This window comes from Mytilus trossulus, chromosome 2 (assembly GCF_036588685.1).
Source record: "Mytilus trossulus isolate FHL-02 chromosome 2, PNRI_Mtr1.1.1.hap1, whole genome shotgun sequence".
Classification (NCBI taxonomy): domain Eukaryota; kingdom Metazoa; phylum Mollusca; class Bivalvia; order Mytilida; family Mytilidae; genus Mytilus; species Mytilus trossulus.
In genome coordinates, this window is record NC_086374.1 from 100,394,876 (window position 1) to 100,415,079 (window position 20,204).

Consider the following 20,204-nt stretch of genomic DNA (forward strand, 5'->3'; position numbering starts at 1 on the left):
CAAAGCTAGTACCAGTACACCATTCTAGGATAACTCAACAAAGCTAGTACCAGTACACCATTCTAGGATAACTCAACAAAGCTAGTACCAGTACACCATTCTAGGATAACTCAACAAAGCTAGTACCAGTACACCATTCTAGGATAACTCAACAAAGCTAGTACCAGTACACCATTCTAGGATAACTCAACAAAGCTAGTACCAGTACACCATTCTAGGATAACTCAACAAAGCTAGTACCAGTACACCATTCTATGATAACTCAACAAAGCTAGTACTAGTACACCATTCTAGGATAACTGAACAAAGCTAGTACCAGTACACCATTCTAGGCTGTGAAAGCTGTAATTTTAGTTACATTAATCTACCCTCTTCGTTATAGTGTTTCATGCCAATACAAATGATCTATTTCATATTCACAAAAGGCATTTTTGGATAATTTGGACCTGTGACCTAGTGTTGCTTTCATCTACGTCATTAGTCTCTGGAAGATAGTTGTCTCATTGCCAACATACCACATTATAAAGTGTCTGCTTAATTGATTATAACTAAATCATATTTTGACATCAGGGAGTTAAAACTATTTGCATGATTAAAACTTAAAAGTTGAACCATGAAATAAGGTCAAGGTCAGACAAGCATCTGCACCTCACATTGATTCTATTGTTCATATTTACTTCTCATTTTACTCATAACACCACCATAAAATGGAAAAAAATAAACAATACCTTTGAACCATCAACATGATGTCAAGGTCAAAGTTAGCCAGCCTTGGTCTTGTTGATGTTTACTGAGAAGTGATCATATGCATAACAATGAATAATATTATCCTGAACATACATGACATATTTGCCACTGGATGTTAAGCAAATCAATCATCAAATACCAGGCTTTTTTTCTTTTTATTCCTTTGTGATGTCATTGTCAGTTTATTTACTTATTATTAGTTTCAGTATCCCTTTGGTAATTTTTTGATATTTCTTTTTACCTAATCAATGAAAAGGTAAAAGTAAAGAGACAGACAGACAGACAGACAGACAGACAGACAGACAGACAGACAGACAGACAGACAACAGACAGACAGACAGACAGACAGACAGACAGACAGACAGACAGACAGACAGACAGACAGACAGACAGACAGACAGACAGACAGACAGACAGACAGACAGACAGACAGACAGACAGACAGACAGACAGACAGACAGACAGACAGACAGACAAACAGACAGACAGATCAAAATATTTCAAATAGACCAAATATAGAGCCAACATTTTACCTTATGTAAACCATTGATTTTCCCCTATTAGTCTATGTTAAATCTGCACTTTTTTTCAAAAAATCTGTAGAATTTATCTTTGTTTCAAATAAAGAAATAGAAATACTTGGCATGAGTCAAGTTCTATCCTGTCCAGTACTATTTTCACATAACATTGCATTGCATATAAGAAAATAACCATCACTTGAAGTTAACCAATCAAATTTCTCTCCTTATGTGTACAAGGTTTAGTCACCATGTAAATATTCTATAGAAATCCCCCCCCCCCCCCCAAAAAAAAAAAAATAATATAAAAATATTGTGCTTTGAAATACCCAAGACATGTTTATGATGCAGAAAACTTTTACTGCAATAAAAGGTAGGATTAATTACCTACAACTGTCAAATTCAAGGGAATATTTCTTTTCAACCAATATTCGAATGTGACGTACCACAATTTGGTGGTATTACACCTAAAGTAACCAAGAAGTTATCTAAAGTGCAATAATTAAACTTTGACATTAGTATATCAACAAGGATGACAATAATGCCAAAATCAACTGCTAAATGCCAGACAGAAACTGTTTAAATTCAAATATGTTTTCATACAATGGTTGAAGATGTTCATAAAAAGTAAAAGAATTTATTTAAAAGAAACCGTAGATTTTTTTCCTACTCAGAGATACCATCAATTAAAAATGTTCTATTTAAATTCATTAAGCAATTTTATTCACTAGCTCAGCACTTTAATGATGGCATGAACATGCAGATATGTATTTATTGTATTTTGTTGTAATACAACAAGGGAAATAATTTGATATTAACTTATTATCTCCCTTATGCATATCTCTGCTTTCTTTTCTGAATTTGGCAATAAATCATTAAATGTACTTTGTGTCCATTTCAATTTAATCAGCTCTTTAACAAAGTTTTTGTTTTCAAATGTTTATGGACTGAGCATAACTGAAGAGACTTTTACTGTGGAAATGAGTGTCAAGTGCAGACATTTTTTACCATTTAATTCAATGATTATGTATATACCACTTTTCAGATACCAATTTACCTTCTGTTATTGAAAAAATCAAAACAAAAACAATCTATCAGTAATGTTTTAATTAATTATCAACAACAAAAAGTTTTAACATTATATAACAATTTTATCACATGAAACTTTGTTAATAACAATATAAAAGCACACTAGTAAAAATAAGTAAATATTTGGCACAACCAAACAGATGCTCTCTGAATTCCTTTGTAGTTCACATCATTGTAACATGTATAAAATTTATATACAGGAGTAGAAATTTAGAGGCATTATTGATAAAGGGGAATAACTCAAGAAAAGGCTGTGTTAAAATACCCTAAATAAGAGGAGGCATTGATATTAGGTTTGACTAACAAGTAAAAGGAAATTATAATTAAGAACTAATCCTTTTAAGGGTATTTGAATGACCAAAAAAAAATAATCATGAACAGTAAATAATTCAATTCATGAAGACGAAGTTTTTTTATAGGCATAACCCATGTACTATTTAATTTGTAGTACCAAATTCAAATCCAAGTATCAAACTATTAATTAATTTATCAAAGGATTGATAGACTATTGTTTGTTTTATGACTATGTCCAGTGACAAATAGTTCATTTATCAAATGTAATCATAGAAAATAGAATCTAAACTATATTTTTTATTTATTATAGTCACTTCTGTCTTAAGATTTTATCCAAAAAGTATTAAACCATTAAAAAAATGGCAGTTTCCTCAATTCCAGGGGACATAACTCAGTTGGTTTTAAAAGGAGAAACATATCTGTATATAGGAATAATTAAAAAGAAAATGTTTACTGAATGGTTCAATACAGTTTTGTGGTAATTTATTGTGTTCAAGCAATTGCAAATTATTTTTTTTATCAAAGTAAGATAAAGTTTTGAAAACAACTGAGCATAGCAGTAGTAATATTCTGGAACAAAGAATATTAAATGTCTTGTATTCTTTAGGATTGTTGTTCATTCTTCATCAGTTAACATGTGAAAACAGATGGTATATTTTTGGCCCTCAAATTTATACTGGTAAGGTTCAAGCAAGGCCATTTCATGATAGTCTAACTCACTATTGTTGGTCATCACATATGTGAATAGCTTAGTGCCTCATTTATGAATTAGTTTTTAATACATGTATTCTGAAAATATCAGTTTTTACTGATTTCTATTAAATTGAGGTTTGAAAAAAAAATGTCCAGCTTTTTTCCCCAGAGTTTCATGGAAATAACAACCATTTCTCCAATAAGATTTAGAATTATGTTCACTGTTCTGGTAAATGTCTAGTAATCTGTTTTAATAATTCATTTGTAGATTTCGCCAGCTGTTGTCCATGATTTTTCTCCTCCATAGAAGCAGCTCTAACAGATACACACTTAAAACATCCATTTTTGATATCATATGTACCAACACATCTGTAAAATAATAAATTCACATTAGAAACTTGACAAAGTTCCACTGCAACTACAGATAATTACTACAGCCAACAATTTCAAAATTTCAGACTATGCAACTTCAGTCTATACCTTGCACTTTGAAGACTTACAGAATGGATGTGCAGTCCTGCTAAAATTTGTAAAAAAAAAATACAAGTTTGTAAAAGAGCTAAACATAATTGCAATGCCTATCAAATAGTTGGTCTACTTTAAGAAAGTAATACTCTTATTGGAGTATTATTTTAATGTTGCATTCATTTGCATAATTTGACAACCCTGTATACCAAGATATCCACTTACGGGACTCTATTGAAATGAATCATACTGGTGTTGGTTCACCAAACAGAGTTTATTTTAAGAAAAGTGTAATAACTATGATGGGTTACTGTCATCTAGAGAGCATATAATGATGGTTTTCAACAATGAACAGGTGTAATTTAAATATATGCCAAATGTAAAGCTATAAGGGTCCTCATTTAGAGAATTAAGTCAGTATACACACAATATGATTCAAGTGAAAGTCTCTCTAGATGATTCAGGTGAAAGTTTTTTATGATGATGATTTAGGTGAAAGTTTAATAAGATAGTGATTCAAGTGAAATTTTTTCAAGGTTGTGATTCAATTGATATTTTTTCTGGTTGGTGATTAAGGTGGAAAAGTTTTGATGGGGATGATTTGGTGTAAGTCATTCTGGGTGATGACTCAAATGAAAGTATTTCCAGGGGGCTATTAAGGTGAGTTTTTCTTGGTTGTAATTCCAGTGAAAGCCTTTCTTATTTATATAATTTAGGGGTTGGGAACACTAAAGTTATACTAAAAACATGCTTAGCCTTATCACATTGACAGGTTGGGCAGGTTATCGGACACATTTTTAAAACTAGACACCCCAATGATGATTGTGGCCAAGTTTGGTTAAATTTGGCTTATTAGATTCAGAGGAGAAGATTTTTGAAAAGGTTAACGAACGATGACAGATAGCTGACAGACAGAAGCAAATTGATGAGAAAAGCTCACTTGACCCTTCAGGCAAGGAGTGCTAAAAAAAAAGGATCACAACAATTTTTAAGACAAACTTTTAACAGAGATGTTGCAATAACACAGCAAAAGATATGCATAACAGGTATATCATCAACCTCTTGATACACTTACTGCCTAATTTGGGGATTGACCTCATATGTTATACTGCAGCACCTAAACAGTTAATACATACCTTTGCCAGTGTCCTCTTATTAACTTTTGTAATTCTCTATCCTGTTAATCACAAAGAAAACTTGTCTTAAATAATACAATCTTATATTAAACATCATATGTTATAAAAAAAACTAATTCTTAAATCACATATAATTCAATTTTGGATGTAACATGTCTTCTGATTGGCTGACGTTGTTTTGTTTATCAGCTCATAGACATAATTAAGTCATGTAACTGTGACATCATCAATGTTTTTTCATGGTTTACTCCAGTTTAAAAAGGAGTTTAGAGTTAAATTATAAGAAATAACTGTAATATTTTATCTGTCTATTCAAAATAACATAAAAATGTGGTGCACACTTTAAAATAACCTGCTAAATTCAGTATGCACCACATTTTTTATGTTATTTGGAATGGACAGAAAAAATATTACAGTCATTCTGTACATAGACACATTCAACTATACCATACTTTGTATTTTTTGCTGTCAGTTTCAAAAATTAAAATTGGAAATAATTGTCATGTCTATTACTCTCTAAATATTAAAAAAAAACAACATCATTCTACATAATTTTTAATGGAAATAAAAAACAAAAATTTGTTTAAAAATATAATCAAGTAACTCTTAATGTTCAAGTATCATCTTTCAGCACACTATTATGTACTTGGTTTTAAATTATTCTTGCAACTTCAGATAACCATAATACAATTCTTAAGCAGTGTTATTGGCACCTCAGGTTATTTTAATAGCAGAGTAAAGAGTGCCTTTGCTGGGCATATCAACAGAAAAGTCTATTGAGCATAACAATACTTACTATCTCATAGAAGACACACTTCAAGTGATGTTGTTCATCTCTCAGTATAAACTCTTTGTAGGTGTCTGTAGCATCTCTGATAACAGTTGAATCAATGATACCTAATGGACGAAAAAATCTAGTGAGTACAACATCATAACAGCTAAATCTATAATACCTAATGGACGAAAATTTCTAGTGAGTACAACATCATAACAGCTGAATCTATAATACTTAATGGACAAAAAATTCTCGTGAGTTCAACATCATAAAGGCTGAATCTATAATAACTTATGGAGGAAAAATGTTCGTGAGTACAACATCATAATGGCTAAATCTATAATACCTAATGGACAAAAAATTCTAGTGAGTACAACATCATAACGGCTGAATCTATAATACTTAATGGACGAAAAATTCTCGTGAGTTCAACATCGTAAAGGCTGAATCTATAATAACTTATGGAGGAAAAATTTTCGTGAGTACAACGTCATAACGGCTAAATCTATAATACTTAATGGACAAAAAAATCTATTGAGTACATCATCATAACAGCTGAATCTATAATACCTAATGGACAAAAAATTCTTGTGAGTACAACATCATAAAGGCTGAATCTGTAATACCTAATGGAGGAAAATTCTAATGAGTACACCATCATAATGGCTGAATCTATAATAACTAATGGAGGAAAATTCTAATGAGTACAACATCATAATGGCTGAATCTATAATACCTAATGGAGGAAAATTCTAGTGAGTACAACATCATAATGGCTGAATCTATAATACTAATGGAGGAAAATTCTAATGAGTACAACATCATAATGGCTGAATCTATAATACCTAATGACGAAAAATTCTCGTGAGTAGAACATCATAACAGTTTAATCTATAATACCTAATGGAGGAAAAATTCTCGTGAGTTCAACATCATAATGGCTGAATCTATAATACCTAATGGACGAAAAATTCTAGTGAGTAGAACATCATAACGCCTGAATCTATATTACCTAATGGAGGAAAAATTCTCGTGAGTAGAACATCATAACAGCTGAATCAAGGATACCTAATGGACCAAAAATTCTGGTGAGTACAACATCATAATGGCTGAATCTATAATACATAATGGATGAAAAATTCTCGTGAGTACAACATCATAACAGCTGAATTTATAATACCTAATGGACGAAAAATTCTCGTGAGTAGAACATCATAACGGCTGAATCTATAATACCTAGTGGAGGAAAAATTCTCGTGAGTAGAACATCATAACAGCTGAATCAATGATACCTAATGGACCAAAAATTCTAGTGAGTACAACATCATGACAGCTGAATTTATAATACCTAATGGACGAAAAATTCTCGTGAGTAGAACATCATAACGGCTGAATCTATAATACCTAATGAACGAAAAACTCTCTTGAGTACAACATCATAACGGCTGAATCTATAATACATTATGGACGAAAAATTCTAGTGAGTACAAAATCATAACAGCTGAATCAATGATACCTAATGGACGAAAAATTCTAGTGAGTACAAAATCATAACAGCTGAATCAATGATACCTAATGGACGAAAAATTCTAGTGAGTACAACATCATAACGGCTGAATCTATAATACATTATGGACGAAAAATTCTAGTGAGTACAAAATCATAACAGCTGAATCAATGATACCTAATGGACGAAAAATTATAGTGAGTACAACATCATAACAGCTGACTTTATAATACCTAATGGACAGAAAATTCTAGTGAGTACAACATCATAACAGCTGAATTTATAATACCTAATGGACGAAAAATTCTCGTGAGTACAACATCATAACGGCTGAATCTAATACCCAATGGAGGAAAAATTCAAGTGAGTATAACATCATAATGGCTGAATCTATAATTCCTAATTGAGGAAAAATTCTAGTGAGTACAACATCATAATGGTTGAATCTATAATACTTAATGGACAAAAAATTCTTGTGAGTACAACATCATATAATGGCTGAATCTATAATACCTACTGGACGAAAAAGTCTAGTGAGTACAACATCATAACAGCTGAATCTATTATACCTAATGAACGAAAAATTCTAGTGATTAAAACATTTGAAAGCTTTAAATGTACTTTGAATAGCTAAACATGCTTCTGATAAAGATTAAAATTTAAATCAGACTATATTCTGAGATTGATTGATTGATTGATTGATGTTTAATGCCACACTATTGTGCTATTTTGTGGCATTCAGTTTTTATTGGTGGAGGAAGCCAGAAAGCAACGTTTGTTCTGAAATGCATCCTGCTGAATTTGTAAATACCAAACAACATCTGCTTTTGTGATCAACAAAACAACATTGAAATTTCCTGCTTTTGTTTTATCAGTTCTCTCTTTATAATCAATCAGGAAAAAATTAACTTTGTCTTCAAAATATAAACTGTAAAGTTTCTTACGTTTTATTATAAGTAAAAAAAAAAATTATTTAAATATATTCTACTAAACTTTGACTCAATGTGGGTCTGACAGTAGTTTCCTTTAATTAGTTGAACTTTTGGACAAATAGTCCTGAGAATTGATCTCTTATCCTTCTAGGTAAGGGAATACACAAGTCATAAAGAGATCTAAGTTTACTATATGGCATTCTCATTACTGTAACAGGTATCATATCCTTTGACCTGTATGAGCGTGAAAGGGACTGGAGACTAAGGCTGATTCTATTAATTGCCATTATAGAACCTGTCAGATTTATATTCTATGATAAAAATGAGAATGGAAATGGGGAATATGTCTAAGAGACTACAACCCAACCATAGAGCTGACAACAGCTGAAGGCCATCAATGGGTCTTCAATGCAGCGAGAAACTCTTTCAGCTGGACCCTAAACAAATATGTATACTAGTTCAGAATATTTACCAAAGACTTCAAATATCATATTGATGTTATCTCTATACTTGGCCCAGTGAGGAACACTTGAGGCATGAAGAGTCATCACATGTAAACTTGGGTCTATCTTCTTCTCACTGGGCTTTTTGTTCTGCTGTTTCTGAAATAAAATAAGCATTTTGGTTTTAAAAAAAAATGGCTTTTTTTCAACTCAGCAAAAAATCTTATTAAGCAAAATTAGGACCTAAATGAATTTGACTGTTTCTTTTATATTCTTTTTTTAGTTTGAGTGTTACCAATGAAAGTACATCAAGAAGATGAATTGTTTTCAATCTGTGAAAATTTTGCATTCAGCTTGAAAAACAGATCATGTTCAAAGCTTCTCTCACAAGAACACTACATCCTGTTTTGAAACTTTTTTTAGGCATCTGTACTGTTGTAATGAAAAAAAATAGAGAAAGGAGTTTCTTTAATTGATGTGTTTCACTACAAGACATTAAAAATTGGTTGAAAATTTGAATGTAGAAAAGTGATATATGTTCAACTCACTGGTTTCTATGAAGTTAAACTTATTATCAGAAAGCTCAGCCAGAGATATAGTGGAAGTAGAAAATTTAGTTGAATATAAATATAGATATAATACATGATTTTGAATTGGTGGTCTGACACCTATAAAAAAAACACCAACTAAAACATTGAAATTCTATAAAATTGTACCTTATCAAACATATCAGTGTTGAAGTACAAATGTATTATTACTTTCTTATCAAGCAAAAGCTATTTAATTTGGATCTTTTTTTTATGGAATAAATCCAAAATACTATACCTCTTTCTGAAAGCTACCTCTGGTTTGGGATCCATTACTAAAAACCTTTGACTCTCCAGGATAAACAACACCCCTAGCTGGACTCTTGTCAATAGGAATACCTCCAGTAGACGGACTTGTACCACTTGAATAAAATACAAACAATAACAAATAACAAAAAAACATCTATTTTGAATTTAACAATAAATTTGCAATAAAAAAGAGGTTTTATAATTCAACTCTTTTAGTTATACTGCAAAATGAACTAAATAATTCATATTTTATGACCATTAATTCTCCAATTGAAAATACTAAAGTTAATGATTATGAATTTAAAACAAGAACATATAAGTCCTTAATAGGCTATGCTAATAGAATAAAGAGAACTACAGGAAACAGAAGAAGTTAAGTTAAATAACAAATATTGCAGTGCATACCTTTCTTGTTGAAACATACTTGGCATTGCAACTTTGTTAAAAGGTTTATTTTGTTGATTAATTTTTGAATTCTGTTGATAACCTTGTTGCTGTGCTGATCCATAGCTCTGCTGAGAGTTTTGGGCTGATCCATAGCTCTGTTGAGTGTTTTGGGCTGATCCATAGCTCTGTTGAGTGATTTTTGATGATCCATAGCTCTGCTGAGTGTTTTTTGATGATCCATAGCTCTGCTGAGTGTTTTTTGTTGATCCATAGCTCTGCTGAGTGTTTTGGGCTGATCCATAGCTCTGCTGAGTGTTTTTTGCATATCCATAGCTCTGCTGAGTATTTTGCTTATAATTTCTATAATTCTGTTGATTATTTTGAAGACCATGATATGTTTTAACTGTTGGAGTGTGTGCTGGTTGGAAGTTTTGCTGCTGATTTCTATTGTTTCCTTGTTCCTGGCCATACTGGAGTCCAGAACTAGTACTACATATTCTTTGATTTGCAGATGTGATCGTAGCACTTGGCAATCTTCTTGGTTGGTTGACTTTACTCTGATCAACATAACTTGTCTTATTTTGACTTGCATATCCTCCTTTTAGGTAAGGAACACCCTGATGCTGATGTGATACAGAGTTATTTCCCTTAGTTTGCTGTTTCATTGATCTGGAAGAATCTCCCATTTGATTTACACCAGAAAAAGAATTTCTATTTGTGGAGAATGATGCTCCAGTATTTGACTGAGTGATTGGATTTTGGCCATTTCCCTGCTGGTTACCATGGTTTCTTTGATGAAAGGGATGTGTTGGTTGATCTCCCCTTTCACTGATTTGACCATTCTGTAAAGCTGAGAACCTCTGGAAACCTTGACCTGCAATAATTCCAACATGATAATCAAATCAAGTATAAACAAAAAATAATCAGTGGCAATATTCTCTCATAAGCTTGCGTTTCTTAATTTCGGATTTTTACAGTCCAATTACTCCAGAACACAGGCCTTCTGTGGATTCATTATTATTTGTAGGATAAGTATTTGTAGATGCCATGGGTACTGTTACGTTAACCACAAATTCAAATATTAAACAAATTACAAATTTGGCAAAACCAAGACATTGAATATAGATATCCAACTGCAGATACAATTTATTTTAGAATTACACTTACATTTTCTATTTAAAAAAGGTATTTGACAATCCTTATAGTTGAGATATCACATGGCTTCCATGGATTCCAATTTGTATATGTTTTATGGAGAGGTGTAACTAGTATTATGTCAATTTATTTTATCAATTGACATCTGTATTTGTATAAATTTTTTCTTTCATGTGTCTGTGTTGTAAGGTTCTTATATCAACATCTACCCCCTACACACACATGTATATATAAGTAACATTAAAATTAGATACAAACTGTTATTTCTTGACTTGTTTTCAAATCCACCAACTGGCATCAAACCTGCAAAAATATGGACAGATATAAAAGTTTCTTTATAACACATTACCATCAATTTTATTAATATTTGTCTCACTTGCAGTGTTGGAAACAGTAAAATTGCTCAACATCATCAGTCATCACACTATTTCAGTGTTAATATGATGAAATATCTTAAAATTGTAAAATGATGAAATACATGTATCTCAAAATTGTGAAATGATGAAATATCTCAAAATTGACAGTATGCTGAACTATGTTCCCTTTTATGGTAAATTTAGCCTGACAAGACTGATAAATATTTATGATTGTCATACCTCAAATACCCTACACCAGTTTGATTATGGTAAGAGAGTAAAACATTTGTATTAGGTTAAATTTATAAGCTAAAAATGATCAACTAATTTTACTGTTTACAGATCTTGAATTTGTATTGAAGGATTTAGGAATATATAATCTTCAAACATGTCATTTTTGCACTATGACAAGGAACTTTAGATATTTTAAAAATAACCATAGAAAAGTAGAATACTGATCAAAGGTCACCAGAATGTTGCTTTAGACTTGTAGTACACCATGGGAGATAACTCAAAGGTCATCAGAATGTTGCTATATATTTGTAGTACACCATGGGAGATAACTCAAAGGTCACCAGAATGTTGCTATAGATTTGTAGTACACCATGGGAGATAACTCAAAGGTCACCAGAATGTTGCTATAGATTTGTAGTACACCATGGGAGATAACTCAAAGGTCATCCAGAATGTTGCTATAGATTTGTAGTACACCATGGGAGATAACTCAAAGGTCACCAGAATGTTGCTTTAGACTTGTAGTACACCATGGGAGATAACTCAAAGGTCACCAGAATGTTGCTATAGATTTGTAGTACACCATGGGAGATAACTCAAAGATCACCAGAATGTTGCTAAAGATTTGTAGTACACCATGGGAGATAACTCAAAGGTCACCATAATGTTGCTATAGACTTGTAGTACACCATGGGAGATAACTCAAAGGTCACCAGAATGTTGCTTTAGACTTGTAGTACACCATGGGAGATAACTCAAAGGTCACCAGAATGTTGCTTTGGACTTGTAGTCACCATGGGAGATAACTCAAAGGTCACCAGAATGTTGCTTGACTTGTAGTCGCCATGGGAGATAACTCAAAGGTTACGGAAGATAACTCAAAGGTCACCAGAATGTTGCTATAGATTTGTAGTACACCATGGGAGATAACTCAAAGGTCACCAGAATGTTGCTATAGATTTGTAGTACACCATGGGAGATAACTCAAAGGTCATCCAGAATGTTGCTATAGATTTGTAGTACACCATGGGAGATAACTCAAAGGTCACCAGAATGTTGCTTTAGACTTGTAGTACATCATGGGAGATAACTCAAAGGTCACCAGAATGTTGCTATAGATTTGTAGTACACCATGGGAGATAACTCAAAGATCACCAGCATGTTGCTAAAGATTTGTAGTACACCATGGGAGATAACTCAAAGGTCACCATAATGTTGCTTTAGACTTGTAGTACATTATGGGAGATAACTCAAAGGTCACCAGAATGTTGCTTTAAACTTGTAGTACACCATGGGAGATAACTCAAAGGTCACCAGAATGTTGCTTTGGACTTGTAGTCGCCATGGGAGATAACTCAAAGGTCACCAGAATGTTGCTTGACTTGTAGTCGCCATGGGAGATAACTCAAAGGTTACCAGAATGTTGCTATAGACTTGTAGTACACCATGGGAGATAACTCAAACTAATTTTTATTTCATATTTCCCATAAAACTCCTGACTAAATGCATATTCATCTTTCAAAATCCTCAGTAACTTATTGCACTATGTATAATTTCTAAATAGCTGATGGCTTTTGACCAGATTAGATGAGTTCAGACACCTTTGAATATCAAATATAAAAAAAATAGCTATTTTAGTTATTTATATGCATTTTGAGCTATTTGTTTATTTTGTTACTGAGGGATTAAGTAATCTGAATTGAATGTGTACATTACTCAATGTAACATCTTACCTCATTAGTGGATCCAGGGAGAGGGTTCTGTGGGTTGGACCCCCCATTTTTTTTGTTGATGATCCATGCATATGGGACAACATCCCTAATGCGCCTTGAAATGAGGAACTCAAAAGTCACGTGTAAAGAAAAAATCTCTGTGTAGTGATATTGGACATGTTTCTATTTTTAGCAAATGACTGAACTTTATTATTTGTGGTGATTAGGAAAGTAGAGGAACATAGAATAAATGTGTAAAAACTATGAAGCTATTGAATGTGTTCAAAGTATTAAATTTTCAAAGAACTTATTGTGTTAAAAAGGGGATATTTTACCACAAGGAGCCGCATCACAAAAGGATGTTCAGGGTTTGCTAATTTACGGAAAAAGTAATCTCACTTCGTACCCCGAAAATTTAACCACATATGTGAAAATGTCACAGCTTCGAAACGAGCTATCATATATATCCAAGTAAACGATATGGACTGAGCTACAGGAAAAAACGTTACCATTGCCGCCTATGTGAAAACAATTAAAGATTTTGACCCATATGAATTGGGACATATAGTTGGAACCCCCACCCCACCCTGGTATCTGTTGACTTGATAAGAATTAGAGTACTTTCATCAAATTGTAAACTCTTGTTAACCAAATTTGAAAACTAGGCAACAACTATAATGTAATTTAATTATGAACAATGCTTTGGATAAGGGATAAGAATAAATATTATTTATAAGGAAGTGATTATAAGCCTATCTACAAATGACTGTACCTTGATATTTGTTTGAAATAGAATGTCCATCCTGAGGATCAGCAATTACTGCTTGCCTTGGTCTCTTCCTGTAGTTAAAAATTGGAACAGGTGTACTTTTCTCTCTATCCTGTAATAAAAATAATAAAATTTAAGGCTCCTTATATAATGTTTGATCTTACAGGTAATATGGAATATAGCTTATAAAGGCACATTGTCTAATAATATTAATAGTGTATTAAGTGGATTTTGCAAACTTACAACCACAGAATGACAATATTTTAAAACAATTTATAGTCTTTGTAGCCTAAAAATTAGCACATAGTTTTAACAATTTTTAAAGAAACAGAGACCAAACTAAAATTTCAGTCTGAATAAAGATAAGGTTAGTGCTATGAGAGAAACAATCATATTTTACCCTGTGAGTCTGTCACATATTTATGAATAAATACAGAGGTTGGTTATACACAAAAAAGATCACAACCCAATTTCACAAATTATCAAAAGAAACCTAGAGGTCGGTTTGTTATCTGTGAATTAAATCAGTGTAAGGGAGGTAATCCAAGCACAATGTTGTGTATATTTGGATAACCTCCCTTACACTGCTTGTAAATTACGTATAAAGAAATGTTGTATTGTCTTGAGGTGAAAAGCTGTTAATTATTTTTAGAAGTTACAATTTGTAACACCAACAGCAAAGTGGTATTGCACAACAGCAAACAATTGAATACAGTTATCCTGTGTTAGAAACCTATTATATGTCTAATATTTAATTACAATCTAAATTTAGATTTGTATCTGACAAGCGCAAATATTGTGTCCATTTTTGAACCAACTGTTCAGGGTTGGACCTCTACAGTGGTATCCGACTGCGCTCAGTGAAGCAATTTATTTGAAGGTTCACCGTGTTTAATTTAAAGTATTACAAATAATGAATAATTTGAGTAAAAGGCCATTTCCTAGATGACACAACATAGCTTGTATTATAAGTAGCATTGTAGCATCAGATAACAACAGTACATGTATTATCTAATCTAATATTTAACACTTTGGATTCAGACAAGTGAGATTAGTATTTTAGCAGCCTTAGGAGTTGGACAATTTGATTTTCTTCTATCAAGATGTCAAATGGGCTGGTCTCACTAATAAGCGACAAGAAAAGAAAAGAAGTGTCATTAGATGCAACCAGATTATTCTTAGAAGAAACAAAATACTGACATGAAGAACACTTAATTAGCAACAAGAAAGTTTATATATTGTTAAAACAATAAATTTTATAGAAAAAGTCAATCTATTTTTTATATAACCCCAACATTTTTTACGAATACACATTTGGTTTCCTGACAATTACTTTAGTTTATGTGAATTGATCACTAAGCAGTTTTACCAAAAAGTCCAATACAATAAAAGAAAAGTTGGGTATGATTTTGGGGGTTATGTTACCAAGCATTTTTGTAGATTCGGGACAAAACCTGGTTTGTAAACAGGGGCGGATCCAGAAATTTATTAGGGGGTGGTCACCTCTTGAAATCTTAAATTAAAATTAAATTTTTTTTAATTGGTATCATGAAAATAGTTACAACTTTAAAAGACAAAAGTTACACATTATTTAGAAAAAGTTGAGCGTTTGCTCAAGCTTCAGTATGATTTTTTTTATATCTCATCACGGCCGAAATGAATTTAAGTCTTGTACTTGCATGTTCCATATCTGGTAGTGGTTTGCATGGTAATGTTCCCAAACTATCAACCACAAACAGAGCACAGTATATGCAGTAAGCTCCTTCTTGTGAAGGTGAGTACACTAGCCCATCATAGCAATTTAGCCAATTCAGCTGAAACAGTCTGTTTTTTCCTGCATATTTTTTTATAGGAAAGTTATAGTTTATTCCAGGTTGGAAATGATTTCTCTTCGTTTGTTAATTTACGTGTTGATTGTTTTACAAAACCAATGTCGTTTGTACTTAATATATGTAAGTTGGGGTTGTTTCTTTAATCTGATCACTTTTATTCGTATCAATGCTAGGTCCATTGCAAGTCGTTGGTACTTCAGAGGGGGCTGATTTGTGGCGTTTCCTGAAGGAAAGAGGGTGTAAGTTACTAAAAAATTGGAATGAACGAAACTTTTAGACAAACAGATGATGGAACGGGGGTATTCATTCAATAGTACAGAATATTTATGTGACTTTAAAACTTTGAAATTATTTTTGAATTTTGGCATCACAGTAAAAAAATATTATTGGTCGAGAAAAGTTATTATACAAACTTTAAAAATTTAGATAAAAGTAATATAAAAAAAGTATAAATTACCTGCTAAAAACATCTAACATTGAGGACTGTCTATTCATTTTTACACCTTAACATCAAAGAAATCTATCAAGTAATTAGCGATTGTTCATTACATGTTCATTGTATAAACATGCCTTAATGACAACTTTATGACTGTTTATTACCATGGACAAATTAATTTGATCCAGGAATTTATTTTTCAAAATGTTCAAGGTGCACCATTTTTGAAAACCCAGGGGGTGGTCACTGGCACTGGGTGACCACCCCCTGGATCTGCACCTGCCAGTATTTTTTTTTAATTTTCTTTTTCGTACACATATCACTTAAATTCAAGTGCTAATGAACTCACAAACTGAATAGCTATGTGGATAGAATATGCAATATTTTTGGTGTTTTCCAAGTTTAGTAAAGTTTTATTAGCAGATTCCGTGAACTGGAAGTTGCAGACGACAAATGAGCAGTGGATAAAAGTCGGAGTCAGCATAATTTCTTTCTTTAACACATGTGTAATAACCTATTATTCAATATATAATGTACTTTAACTGAGTCATTTGTAATTTCATATGAATATGTACCATCAAAAATATTGAAAATTCGAGTTGAAATTCCCTCTGCTTCAGAATACACAATTTATCTTTTCATAAAAGAGTATTTCAACACAACATTTTCTAACGACAGTTTGTTTCTTTTAAGAACCATTAAAAGTTTATCTAAATCCAATTTTAATGTTTTAGAAAAAACGCACCACCACGATCATTTTTATCGACAGGACTTTCTTCAGATTGTTTCTTTTAAGAACCATTACAAATCAAACTAAAACCAACTATAATGTTTTAGAAGAAACTCACCACCACGACCAATTTTATCGACAAGACTTTTTTCAGATTGTTTCTTTTGAGAACCAATAAAAAATTATCTGAAACCAATTATAATATTTTAGAAATAACGCACCACCACGACCATTTTTTATCGACAAAACTTTCTTCAGATTGTTTCTTTTGAAAACCAATAAAAATCCAACTAAAACCAATTATAATGTTTTAAAAATAACGCACCATCACGACCATTTTTATCGACAAAACTTTCGACAGATTGTTTCTTTTAAGAACCATTAACAATCTATCTAAACCCATTTATAATGTTTTGAAACAACCGCATCACAACGACCATTTTTTAATTGACAAAGCAATCATAAAAATCAAACTAAAGCCATTTATGAGAAAATATCTGAAAAAGTCTAATTTTTGGCAATAAATAATAAATAAATAAATCTTTAGACCCAGTATTTTATAAAAACAAATCGAAGAACACACATTGAGGATCTAGAAACTGTTGTCTGTAGTTCAAACAATTGTTAAATGTGGTAACAATGGCAATTTTAAAAATGGTATAAAAAAAATCCAAATTTTTCCTGTATCTAAAGTGAATCAATTTTAAAAAGTTTCTAATGTGAATAAGGAATAAAATTAAGACACTATTTGTGGTTTACTAGTTTATCCTGCATTAGTTTATTAAATGCCAATTATTGATTTTAGCATTTGCAATACAAAAGGTTTAGAAATATCCTAAAATATAGTCAGATATGTCAGTAGCGTGAAAGTATCTTGAGTAACAGGACAACGGTAACAGGACAGAGTTGGTAACAGAAAGGATTTAAAAAAAAAAGCTTTATTTTATAGTTTAAGAAAAATACATCATTTCAAATTGGTCACAATTGGAAGATAACAGCAAACAATGGTCCATTCCAGTTAATTTCTGACAGGTGGGGATGGATGGGGAGAATTTTTTTTCATACGCATCGGAAAAAAAACATCAATTATAGACCTATCTCATAAACTTGTATTTGCTGCAAGTTAATGGAACACATAGTAACATTACATATAATGAAACATCTCGAATCAAATAATATCTTGTACGACCTTCAACATGGCTTTCGGCGCTCTCGATCTTGTGAGACACAACTTCTCTCCTTCATCCAAGAACTTCAATCCACAAACAATTCAAATACACAAACAGACCTTGTAATAATGGACTTTGCGAAAGCCTTTGATAAAGTTCCGCATCGTCACTTACTATACAAATTACACTATTTTGGCATTAATGGAAACACTCTGCATTTCTCTCTGATCGAACCCAGACAGTTGTTCTGGATGGAAGATCATCAAGCACAGTCCCAGTCACCTCTGGGGTTCCTCAATGAACTGTCTTAGGTCCAGTCTTATTCTTGGCGTATATCAACGACCTTCCAGACTACCTTACACATAGTAAACTAACTAAGACTATTTGCTGATGACAGTATCATATACATGCCAGTTTTTTACTGCAATGATTGTACCCATCAAAAATTTAAATACAATACCAGATCTAGATAATGCATGATACGAAACTGTTTTCATTCCCTAAGATCTAACATAGACATTTTTGTAACCCCTAATATGTAATTATTTTTACTTATTTACTGCTGCAAGACCCTCAGAGTTTTTTTGCGTATAAGTGTACGTTTCAGATGGAAAACCCAAAATTTCACCCCTAAAATGTATAAATATTACACCCCTCAGAAAGAACCATGCATCCATCCCCCTTTAGCAGATATTAACTGGAATGGCCCAATGTCATTTATCCTTTGAAACTGTATTTGCAAGATGAAAACTCTGCCTAGGTAATGATTTTTTTTAAAATACATTCCTTTCTGTTACTATCTACTATACTAAAATTGCACAATGTCCTCTGTTGTTATCAAAAGTAAAAACCCTATTTTTCATTCAGTAAACTGTATATCATTTTTAATTTATTTAATATGGTGATGATAACTTATATTAAATGAAATATTTGGCATATAGTGGATTAACTTTTTGATTCATCAGTGAAATTGTCTTGAACATCCTTCCTGTTACTGATTATGGATGGAGAGTTGTCTCATTGGCACTCACACCACATCTTCCTATATCTATATGCTGTTACTTTCAATCAGGTAACATGACAGAACGTAACAGAACGTAATAGAAAGGAATTACGCAGTACTTTTTGTTCATTTACTCGAATTATATATAAGTAGTTTACTTCCATCTACATGTCAATTTGATAAGATACTATAAAAACACATGCACTGGTATAGTGCTGACAATGAAATATTCTCACTGAAGGTACACAAAAAGGCTGTAACAGAAGAGAACAACAAAATTATTTTTCTCCAAATTCTGATCTATGGGGAGTTCAGATTTGTAAAACTGTTTTCTATTCATCTAAACATATGGAGTTATACATTCAAGAAATGATGCTCTTAACATTGCATTACAAGAAATATATTTTTGGTCTTTCAAACATGTCCACAGGTGGAAAAAACCAAGCGGTAACAGGAGGGAAATTATCCCTGGGGACAACATTTAAAAGACCTTAAAAATGCTTTTTCTTACATGCTTTAGTTATGACAAAACCAGGCCAGTAATGGAGAAGTTTGTTAAATTATAATCTATCAGATTTGTGAAAATCGGAAGGCTGTCTACTTAATTTAGATATTCTTTGAATGATTTGACGTTACGCGCGATGCTGGTGCCTATTTACGTAACAGACGTTATCGCTAAAATCGGACGTTTTTCATGGTTTAGACGCAAAACAAATACTTCTAGAATAAGTAAAGTAAATGTACCTGTCTGGTTAGGGGGAGGGTTGGAATCCCACTAACATGTTTAACCCCGCCACATTATGTATGTATTTGCCTGTCCCAAGTCAGGAGCCAGTAATTTAGTGGTTTTCGTTTGTTTATGTGTTACATATTTGTTTTTCGTTCATTTTTACGGCTCTTAGTTTTCCCGTTTGAATTGTTTTACATTGTCATTGCGGGGCCTTTTAAAGTTGACTATGCAGTATGGGCTTTACTCGTGGCTGAAG

At 32.2% G+C, this 20,204-nt stretch overlaps 1 protein-coding gene across 1 annotated transcript; it reads right to left on the bottom strand.

Moving 5' to 3' along the window:
• Window positions 1–2,357: 2,357 nt before the first annotated feature.
• On the bottom strand, window positions 2,358–16,999 carry LOC134706155 (uncharacterized). The gene is made up of 9 exons (XM_063564862.1): window positions 16,892–16,999; window positions 14,052–14,160; window positions 11,236–11,280; window positions 9,841–10,696; window positions 9,425–9,548; window positions 8,629–8,758; window positions 5,739–5,839; window positions 4,943–4,983; window positions 2,358–3,710 (listed from the first exon to the last, which is right to left on the bottom strand). Exons 1-9 carry the CDS (start codon window positions 16,892–16,894, stop codon window positions 3,560–3,562), a joined length of 1,560 nt encoding a protein of 519 aa, XP_063420932.1. The 5' UTR covers window positions 16,895–16,999; the 3' UTR covers window positions 2,358–3,559.
• Between the last annotated feature and the right edge of the window lie 3,205 nt (window positions 17,000–20,204).

Excerpts from the sequence above, each read along its gene's own strand:
- LOC134706155 (XM_063564862.1), bottom strand. Across the intron at positions 8,759-9,424 it reads GAGGTAGCTTTCAGAAAGAG|AAACAGCAGAACAAAAAGCC; the intron begins GTATAGTATTTT and ends ATTTTATTTCAG. Across the intron at positions 3,711-4,942 it reads ATAAGAGGACACTGGCAAAG|ATGTGTTGGTACATATGATA; the intron begins GTATGTATTAAC and ends ATTATTTTACAG.